The sequence below is a fragment of the Sarcophilus harrisii genome, chromosome 2 (genome assembly GCF_902635505.1).
Source record: "Sarcophilus harrisii chromosome 2, mSarHar1.11, whole genome shotgun sequence".
Lineage (NCBI taxonomy): Eukaryota > Metazoa > Chordata > Mammalia > Dasyuromorphia > Dasyuridae > Sarcophilus > Sarcophilus harrisii.
In genome coordinates this window covers 45,655,157-45,665,608 of record NC_045427.1, presented here as the reverse complement: position 1 = coordinate 45,665,608, position 10,452 = coordinate 45,655,157, and the positions used below count along the sequence as shown (strand labels likewise).

Below are 10,452 nucleotides of genomic sequence, written 5' to 3'. Positions count from 1 at the left end.
TCTAAAGGATACAAAAAGTGTTGTGATATTGGTGTAGTCCGATCTCTTCATTTGTACAGGTAAGGAAACTGAAATATGCAGAAGTTAAATGAGTAGCCCAAGATCACACAATTAGTTCCTGGCTAGTCCAGGACTTGAACCAAAGCCATTTGCCTAGTGTTTTCTCCAATATTCCATTCTGCCTATCAATTATTAAAAAACAAAAACGTAACCCTCCAAACTTGGAATGGGTTGAGGGTACAAGAGGATCTGTGTTGAACTCATTTTCATTGTGCTTAGAATGTAGTAAGAGTAACAACAGCAAGCATTTAAGTAACATTTTATGGTTTGCAAAGTGCTTTATTTATTTTTATTTTATATTTTCTTTTTGCAAGGCAATTGGGGTTAAGTGACTTGCTCAGGATCATACAGCTAGCATTAAGTGCCTGAGCTCAGATTTGAGCTCAGGTTCTCCTGGTTTAGAGGCCCTGCTCTATCCATTCTGCCATCTAGCTGCCCCCCCCATGCCATCTAGCTGTGCCATGCAAAGTGCTTTATGATTTGATTCTCACAATTCTGGGAGGTAAATATTATTATTCCCATTTTACAGATAAGGAAACTGAGGCAGACTTATACACAGTCTCATAGCTAATAAGTGTATGAGACCAGATTTGAATTTGGGGCATCCTGAGTCCAGGAATCTATCCACCACAGCACCCAGCCATCAGTCTCTTTTATGCTAGTGATCAGAGAAGTAAAATACTATGCTCAGACAGGAAACAGGAATTTAGTGAATGACCTGATTCAATTCTACAGGTATGTTTGAAGGGTCTGTGGTGCTACATACAAGGGACTAAAGAAATGAAGACAAATAAAAAAGTTCCTGCCTTCCCAGAGTCTCTGTTCCACTGGGAGGATACAGTGTGTACCCAAGTAAGGAGATAAAAAGTACTGCAAATACAAATTTACACAGTCATTGCAAGATGGAGAAAGTGATATTAGCTAGGGAGCTCAGGAGAAAGCTTGTGTAAGATGTGGCATCTGAATTACACTTTGGAGGAAGCTGGGGATTCTATGAGGCACAGGCAAGAAGGGAGTAGATACTAGGGTGTGTGTGTGTAAAGATTAGGAAAAAGGGAAATTCAAAAGTGCCTATTATGTGCCAGGCACTGCCCTAAGCACTTTAAAATATTATTTCTTTTGATTCTTAAAACATTTCTGGGAGATAGCTACTGTAGTTATCTTATTTTGACAGCTGAGGAAACTGAGGCAAATAGGTAAAAGTGTCTTGCTTAAAAATCACAGAGCTAGTAAGTATCTGAAATTAGACTTTAATTCAGGTTTTCCTGACCCCAAGCCCAACACTTTATCCACAATTCTGCTCTCCTTTGAGTGACAGCTAGTAACTGAATGGAGAATGCATGATGGGGGAATAATAGGAAATGAGATTGGAAAGGTAGGTGAGGACTGATAGCAGGGGTTTTTTAATAAAGGCCAGACTAAGAAATTCATATTTTTCTCCAAGAGACAACAGGGAACCAGTGAAGACTTTTGAGTAGGAGGATAACATAATATGGGCATTAGGAAGATCAATTTGATAGCCATATGCTTGTTGTTTGTCATTTGTTCTTGAAAGAGGACTGGTGAAATAAAGAGGGGTTGCCATGACATGAAAGTGAACTGGATTTAAGTGAGGGAGGGCTGGGCAAAGGCGCCACTCTCACTTTCTCTTCCAGAGCCATCTGGGTCCAGTGGCCAGATATAGGTCAGAATGACTGGAAATGTTCTGGCTGCAATGAGAAATCGTGGCCTTTCTTATGGAGGATGGATTAGAAAGAAGAAAGACTATGATAGAAAGACCAACTAGGAAGCAATTGCAATAATTCATGCGATGAAAAATGAGAATAGAAGTTGTGTGAGTGGAGAGGACATTTTCAAAGGAAGTTGTGGACACAGGCTAAACAAGACTTGGCAACTGATGGGTTTGAGGTGGTGTGAGGGAAAAAGAGTCAAGGATGTCTGAGATTATGCATTTGGGTGATTACAATGAGGAAGTCAAAAAGAGAGATGAGAAAGTCTGGAAGATGTCTAGATGGTTTGGAGAAAGAATTAAAAGAACTCCATTTTTAAAATGTTGAGTTTGAGATGTCTATGACATATGCAGACAGAGCTGTCCAGCAAGAGGACTGAAGTCCAGAAAGTGGTAAATGTCATCATCTGTAGAGAAATAATAATTGAACCCATGGGAGCTGCTGGGGTCACCAAGTCAGAGGGTGTAGAAAGATGGAACCTTGGAGGATGCCCATATTTTGTGAACAGAAGAAGGAGGATGATCCAGCAAAAAAAAAAAAAAAAAGAAGTGGTTTTTTTTCTGGTTTTGACTATAGAAAGGAGTTGGTCTTTTGTGGTTTTATAGTGTATTTGTCATGTTGTGCAAGAAAAATTGGTCCAAAATGGGGAAAAGCCTTGAGAAAGAAAAAGCAAACAAAGGTGAAAATCTATGCTTCGATTACATTCAGTTTCCATAGTTCTTTCATTTAAATGTAGGTACTGTGCTAAGTTATGGAAACACAAAAAAAGCAAAAAAATCCCTGCTCCCAAGTCCAATGGCAAAGACAACATATAACCAACCGTGTGCCCTGCCCAAAATTATATTTGAATCGGATAAATTGGAGATCCTGGACCCCTTTGACAGTTTGCTGAAATCTAAAGATCCCTTCTCAGAATATGCATAAATCATAAAAAAACCAGTTATATTTAAATATAGTTACCAAAATATCAATATATTTATATCTTTGCATTTATACATATGAATATATGTACACACATGTACACTTGTATACATGTACAATCACACACACATATATACAAACACATACATAGATAGATATAAATATAGACCCTCTCTTTACTGTGCCCTTATAACAGAATTTAAAAGATCTGGGATTTCTCTTAAAAGTGGAAGCAGTCAAATAGAATAAAGCTCACATTTCTATAGTGTTTTTAAGTTTAAAAAAGGTTATCTTCAGAGTAGCTTAATGAACTAAACTGAATGGGGCCAGGGTGACTGAGACTGGGCCTTTAAGGGGCCTGGAGCTATTAAAGCCTCTAGGAGAGATTTTTTTTTTCAGGGAGTCTAGGAGGTCAAAACTATTTTCACAATAATGTTAAGATGTTATTTACCTATTAAAATATTTCTCGTTTTTTCAACTAAGTACCTGTGTCAGACTGGAATTTCTTCCTATATTTCAGCTAAAACAATATATTGCAACAGAGTGAGCAGAAAGGAGAATCTGGATTTCTACTTTTAAACTGAAATTTTTTTTTAATTGAAGTTTTTATTTTCAAAACATATGCAAGGATAATTTTTTTCAACAGTGACCCTTGAAAAACCTTGTGTTCCAATTTTCCTCCCCTTTCTCCCAACTCCTCCCCCAATGGCATGTAATCCAATATATGTTAAACATGATAAAAATATGTTAAATCCAAAATAGGTACACATATTTATACAATTACCTTGCTGCACAAGAAAAATCAGATCAAAATGTAAAAAAAAAAGGAGAAAGTAAATAAAATTCAAGCAAACCACAACAAAAATAATGAAATGCTATGTTGTAACCTACTCTCAGTTCCCACAGTCCTCTCTCTGGCTGTAGATGGCTCTCAGCATCACAAGATCATTGGAACTGACCTGAATCATCTTATTGAAGAGAGTCATGTCCATCAGAATTGATCATCATATAGTCTTGTTGCTATGTATAATGATCTCCTGGTTCTGTACATTTCCATCAGTTCATGTAAGTCTCTCCAGGCCTTTCTGAAATCATCTTGCTGGTCATTTCTTACACAACAATAATATTCCTATACCACAGTTTATTCAGTTATTCTCCAATTGATGGGCATCCACTCAGTTTCCAGTTCCTTGCCACTACAAAAAGGATTGCCACAAACATTTTTGCCCACGTGAGTCCCTTTCTCTCCTTTAAGATCTCTTTGGGATATAAGCCCAGTAGAGACACTGCTGGATCAAAGGGTATGCACAGTTTGATAACCCTTTGGGCATAGTGCAAATTGCTCTCCAGAATGGTTGGATCAGTTCACAATTTCACCAATAAGGTATTAGTATCCCAGTTTTCCCACTTCCCCTCCAATATTTGTTATCTTTTTCTGTCATCTTAGCCAATCTGAGAGGTGTGTAGTAATTCAGATTTAATTTGCATTTCTCTGATCAATAGTGATTTAGAGCACCTTTTCAGATGATTAGAAATGGTTTGTTTCTTCATCTGAAAATTATCTATTTATATCCTTTGACCATTTATGAATTGGAGAATGGCTTGAATTCATATAAATTTGAGTCAGTTCTCTATATATTTTAGAAATGAGGCCTTTATCAGAACCTTTGAATGTAAAAATGTTTTCCCAGTTTATTGTATTAAGCTGAACATTGAAAAGATTTGTAAAAACATATAAAACAGTGCTCTTCTTGCCACCATTTTTTTGTTTCAGGAAAATATGGTTATTTTTAATTAAAATATGTTATTTGTTAGAAATACCCTAGTATCTTTCCCCCCACCAAATCAAACATGGGCATTTATTTGGCGCATTTACTTGGGATAAAGGACGATGCACTCTCTTTGAGAGAGAGGGGCAACGTAGCAGAGTGAGGCAAGAAATGCCAAATGAATTAATATTTTTAAAATGTGCTTCAACTTCTAATAAGATAAATATGAATAATACAACTCATAAATAGAAACTCTTTGGAGTCTTCAATAATTTTAAATAGTATAATAATGTAAAAGGACAACACAAAGTTTGAGAACCATTGGTCTAGAGCCTAGAGGAAGGCAGCTTTGTGACCCTCAGGGGTCCATGAACCAGAGCAGGATTCCAAGATGACTATAAAGTCTGGGCCCAGAGCGGCAGGTATTCAGAATAGGAAGTTAAGGATCGCACCAGCCTTGGAAATAATTCTTCCTGAAGCTAAAATATACCTGCTCCATACTGGAATAGGACATGGAAATACAGAAGGCAAAAACATGAGATCAACTTTGGCTGTCGGTCATTTCCACTTCTCACTTATTTAGCATCTAGGTTTCAAGGTCCAAGTTTCTTTGCTTTTCCTCCCACCTCCAAATTCAGTTCAAAAAATGTGGTTGCATTTTAAGTGTCAAGCCTCTGCGATGAAAGCATGTGACCACTTGAGGGCTCTTGCCTTTCCTTATTTCCTGCAATTTAGAACTAGCATCCTTTGGGTCAGGTTTGGGGAATATCAAAAATTGGATGGAATAATTAAGAGTTCTCTGTAGGAGGCATATCTGTTCTCAAGAGACAAGGACACTAGATATGACAGCCTTGCAAACTTTTGTCTATGATTTCCTTTACTTTGCTACATTGTTACAGGGGTAGGAATCATCTTAGTCTCCCAAGTCCACTTTGGCCACAGACTCTTCTTCCAGGGGCCCAATAAACAACTGCTGAGTCACTAAGATGTCCCTGACTTTCCCCCTTTCTTTCTTTCCTTCTCTCCTGTCTCAACCCACAAACGCACCCCAGTTTGCCCTTGGCTCCTGCTTCAGGTTTTCCCTTATTTTCCTCCCTTCCTGGGGTGACATGGCTCCTGCCCAGGTCTATGTTCTATTTTTAGTTAAAATAATCAAGGAAAAATGAACCGGGAGGTGATTTCCCGCCTCCTCCTCCTTGCTCCTTTTGATGCCTCTGTTGGGATGGTGTGAAACTACTCTGTGCTCAGAGAATTACCTTCCCCAGGGAAAGATGGCCACCTCTCCCGTGGCAACAAAATCAGATTCCGCTTCTTCCAGGCTGCAGGGGAGGGGATATGGAGGACATTAAAGGCTCTGGCTGGGAAGTAGATCTTAGGCAGACTCCTGTGGTCTTCCGACTCAAATGCTTCAGGAGTTCCCGAGTTCTCAGCCTGTGCTTCTTTCTTTTGAGAATGAGCCGGAGCCAAGCTGAATGCATCCAGAATACAGGGGGAAACAGGAGGCTGAGCCAGAGGAAGGAGGCTCAGCCTCTTCACACACATACCTCCACACCTTCAGCCTTTAAGAACTTCAGAAACATGACTTCTCTCTCTAGGATGGATCTAAGCACCTAGGGGGTGTAGGGAAGGACAAGGCCGCTCTTTCTTCATATTAAAAGTCATCCCAAAGCACTTGATTTTGAGGTTCTCGTTAGACACAGACTGTTTTGCTTTCCTCCTGGATCAGAGGCAGGTAGTGAGAGAAAGGAGTCCTGGTACCTCCCAGTCCCTCTCTATGCCTTTGCAGACCGGGACAGGGCGCTGCCGCCAGTTTACTTGGGTAGCTGTCCCTGCTGAAGAACTGGTGCCTCAGAGGGAGGGATATGGGCCTTCCCCGGGCTGGCACTAGCTCCCGGTGGACCTACTTCAGACAGGCCCCGCTACAGGGAAGCCGTGGAGACAATAGGCGCTCTCTCCGAGGACATCTGGAAAGGAGGCTGCCTTTTCCTCCATCCTTGACACCCCCTCCCACCCTTTGCGGGGTTCCTAGGACTAAGCCGGTCCGGGAGGCACCAAGATTGGCACACAAGCTACCTGTGGGAATGTCAGTCTTGTTACGACCCAGCAGAACGATGTCTGCGCCCTGGGCCAAAAGAGTCCTTGCCATCTAAACTGGGCGCGGGGGAGGTGGGGTGGGGCTGTTTTTCTGGTCCTCGGAGTCGGGGGCGCGGGTCGTTCCCTGAGCGGAACGAGGCTGACCAACCAGGCGGAGGCTGCAGCGACCTCTTTCCCGCAATCCCGGCGGCAGCGGCGGTACCGGCGGAGGGGGAGGGAGAAGAGGAAGAGACAGGGAGAGACGAGAGAGGGAAAGAGGGAGAGGAGGGGCCCTGCCCGCCAGCCAATGCGCCGGGCGCTGCTGCCCGTCGAGCCACGTGTGCCCGCCGCCCCGGGTGGGTATGAATGGGAAGCCGGGGCCGCGCCTAGGGACTGGCCACCATTTCCCCTGGCGCAGAGGCAGAGAGAAGGGGGAGCAGCTCCGAGTCCCTCATCCCTCCCTCAGTTCCTCCGGAGAATTGTTCTCCCAATCCTCCACCGTCCTACTCCCACCCCTTCGCCCTGCCTTCCGCCAGCCCCGGCCGCTTCGAGCCCCCTCGGTCCAGCTGCGCCCCGCCGGCTGGGAGCAGGCGCCTCCCTCGGTGGCGCGTCCGGGGAGCTGCGGGGCCAGCGGCAGCGGGCTGGCTAGCGGCTTGCCCTCCATCCCACCTGCCCGGAGCTAGCCCGGGCACTGCGTGGTGCTGCTCCCGCTGCCAACTTCGCGCCCGATCGGGGCCCCAAACCGGCGAGGAGGTTCGGATTCTCCGGCAGCTTTCTCTCCCACTTTGAAGATCCGCTCTCTGGGGCGGGGGTGTCTTCTTTTAGCCCCTACTCCGAGCCCCTAGCAGCTGGGGCGCCGGCTCCGCGCCTCTAGGGAGGGGACAGAGAGGACTCAAAGCAGAGCCAACCAGAGAAGCCGACTCTGGACTACCCAGGGCACTGCTTCATTTCCCAATGAATCATCTTCCCTAGACCCTCTCTTTTTCCCAGGGGAAATTTAGTACCTACCATCCCACCCCCTGCCTGGGGCTTCAGAGAACGGCCCTGTCCCAGCCCCCAGCCGCGGAGTTGGAAGGGTCCTGGGGGGCGGGATATACGGAAAGGACAAAGAGGTGGCAAGCTTTTTTTAGGGAGAGCGATACCCAGCCTGAACCTGCAGGACCCAGGGAAGCCGTCGAAATCTCCAATTTCTCCAAACGCTCCTTGCTTGAGCCTCCCTCCCACCCCCCCCCACCCCCATTCCGTGCCCCCTCATTTCCTTTAAGCCAATCTACTTGCGAACTCCCAGGGAGAGCCAGGTGCCGGCCAGAGCGAAGATGAACCCAGGCTCCGAGCAGGGAGCCCCGGCCGCCCTGGGGGTGGTCACCGCCACCTGCGTCTCCAAGGTGGAGCTCCGACTCAGCTGCCGGCATCTGCTGGACCGCGACCCGCTCAACAAGTCAGACCCCAGCGTGGTGTTGCTAATGCAGTCCCAGGGCCAGTGGGTGGAGGTAGGAGGCGGCGGTGGCGGCGGCTGCGGGGAGAGAGACAGATTGGGAGGAGGAGAGGGAGCGGTGCGCTAGGCGGAGGACTCGGGGTGGGCTCGGGCTGGGAGTGGGAAACGTGGCCCAGCTCAGGACGAACCTGGGAGTGGGCAGCGGCGGGCACGGGGAGTTAAGGGGCGCTCAGCGGTCCCCTCGAATGCAGAGGTCAAGGCTCTTATAGGGGGACGACTGAAGAGCCCTTCCCCGGAGGGGTCAGGTCCACTCCATTCGCCGCGAGGAGGCCAGCGGAGGAATCCCTGCACACTCCCCCCTTCTGTGCCCCTTGGCTCGGGAACAGTAACAGGTTGCTTGCTAGGGGACTGTTTGGTTCCCTCTAGGTACCCTAGTGGAAACGCTGCGCCCCTCCTCCCCATCCTGCCAATGATGCTGCACCCAGCTTAGAAGCTAGAGGAGGGACTAAAATCCGAGTGTTTTGTTTGTTTGTTTGTTTGTTTGTTTTTGGGGGGTGAAGAAGAATGAAGGGACACACCTCCATTCTTGTTTACGGCGCCGGGAGGTGGCAGAGTACCGCCTGGGGCCCTGGGCCCGCTCTATTGGAGAATTAATTATTGATGTGGGGGTGGAGAGAAAAGGTGCCTAGGAGTCGGTGCGCCTTAGGCAGGCTGGTCTGGTGGTCTGGGGATGAGGGTGTGTGTGTGTGTGGGGGGGGGGCGGGGAGTCTGCCCGGGATGGAGGAGGGTGGTCAGCTTTTCCTGCTTAGAGAGAAGGGCTTAGAGCCACCTTCCTCCTTTCACTCCCAGTCTTCTCAGAGCTCTGGTGACTTTTTCAGTTTCCCAGTTGCTCGATTTTCCACCAGCTCGGGGCTGCTGGTTAGGAGCGGATGAGCACAGCCACGAGCCCTTTCCAGCCCTTGCACCCATCCAGGGTGTGGCCAATCTTCAAGTCCTCCTCCTGCTGGACATTGTGTCCGCACTGCCCAAGGAGGCTCCTGGTTCGGGTTCCAAGCAGTGTAGCCACGGCCGTGGCGCCAGTAATTGGTTTTGTGGCCAATGAAATGACCCCAGGACTGTTCAGATCGTTGGGACAGAACTGATCCTTGGCAGATGACAGCAATCGGGGTCCCTGTGCCCCACTGATCTCAGGACAATATTTTCTTGACCTTCCTGAGGCTAGGGGCACCACACTGAAACTAGACTGGTGGCTTTAGACCCTTGAAAATCCCTTTCCTGGAGGGTCAGGATGAAGGTTTATTTAATGAAATTTCGATTCTGATGCTTTAGAAATCCGGGCTCTGGGGAATATATATATATATATTTAAAGGATGGAATCAAACCTGCCTGAGACAAAGAGAGATGTGTTTGGGGCAGCCTGGCTTTGGGTATGAGAAATTCTTGGTGTGGTGGTCAAAAGTCTGTGTGGAAATCGCCATTCTCCGGGTCTCCTTGCTCTACCCTCCCTTTAGGCCACCAGGACGAAGAATCTCATTTCTTCTCAATGGAGGGGATGAGGGAAAAGGAGGGTGGCCAGCTTGGCTTTTTCACTGGGTGTTGAATGCAGTGAAAGAAGAGGAAGCAAGAGAAGTAAAGGCAGAGTTTAAATTGGGGTCTAGGAAAGAGGGCAAAGATCTTTTAGAATCAGCTCTGTTTAGGGCATGTGATGTTTCCTAAACTACCTGAATTAGCTATGACTTGACTGCCCCAACCACGGGAGAATTAACCTGCAGCCCTACAGTTATTTTCTGTTCCTGGCTGAGGGGGAAACAGGAGGCTGTGAGGTTGTAAGGTAAAGTGATCCTGTGGAAAGACCACCCCATGGTGGATTCCAAACTCAATTTGTCTATGTGTAATCTTGAGGAAATCTAAAGTTGCTTTTCCTCTTTAAGACTTTGGTTGCCTTGTAAATAAAAGGAGGGAATTCAATCTGATGACCTCTAACTTCCAGCTCTAACATTCTAAGTTTAGTTAATTACCCAGACTCCTCTGGGTTGGGCTAATCAGCACTGGCTCTGTTCAACTGCACTGTTTAGGAGACCCAAATTGTGCTGCTCTAGCTAGTGGGAACTAGTGTTGCAGTTGGGGTGGGGAGGAATGATGAAAGGACAGATGGGGGGAGAGACAGGCAGAACCAGGGAGAGCATGATGGAAGGCACCTACTGGGCCCTTCTTCCCTCTCCAGAGCCTGAATTCCCTGATTTGTTCTGGAAAGCCCAGATGTGCAAGTGCCTGAGGCACTCGATTTCCTTGACCTTCTCACTGTCCAGAAGTAAACGAGTGCCTTTGGGGCATCTGGCTCTTTCTCCTGAGCCCCTCCTTGGGCTGTGGGCTTGCACTGCAGGCTCTGTGGGCCTTGGGGATCTGCCCCCAGACGAGGGGTGCCTGAGCCAAAAGCCCAGGAGCCGCCAGTCAGGTCCGCTAA

The 10,452-nt window shown here is 46.8% G+C and overlaps 1 protein-coding gene across 1 annotated transcript in view; it reads left to right on the top strand.

Moving 5' to 3' along the window:
- Positions 1-6,795: 6,795 nt before the first annotated feature.
- The window catches only part of CPNE7 (copine 7), a 37,442-nt gene continuing 33,785 nt past the window's right edge, over positions 6,796-10,452 (top strand). Inside the window, exon 1 of the mRNA XM_031950118.1 lies at positions 6,796-8,043. Coding sequence (XP_031805978.1) covers positions 7,870-8,043 — 174 coding nt within the window. The 5' untranslated portion in view covers positions 6,796-7,869. The remainder of the gene's footprint in view (positions 8,044-10,452) is intronic.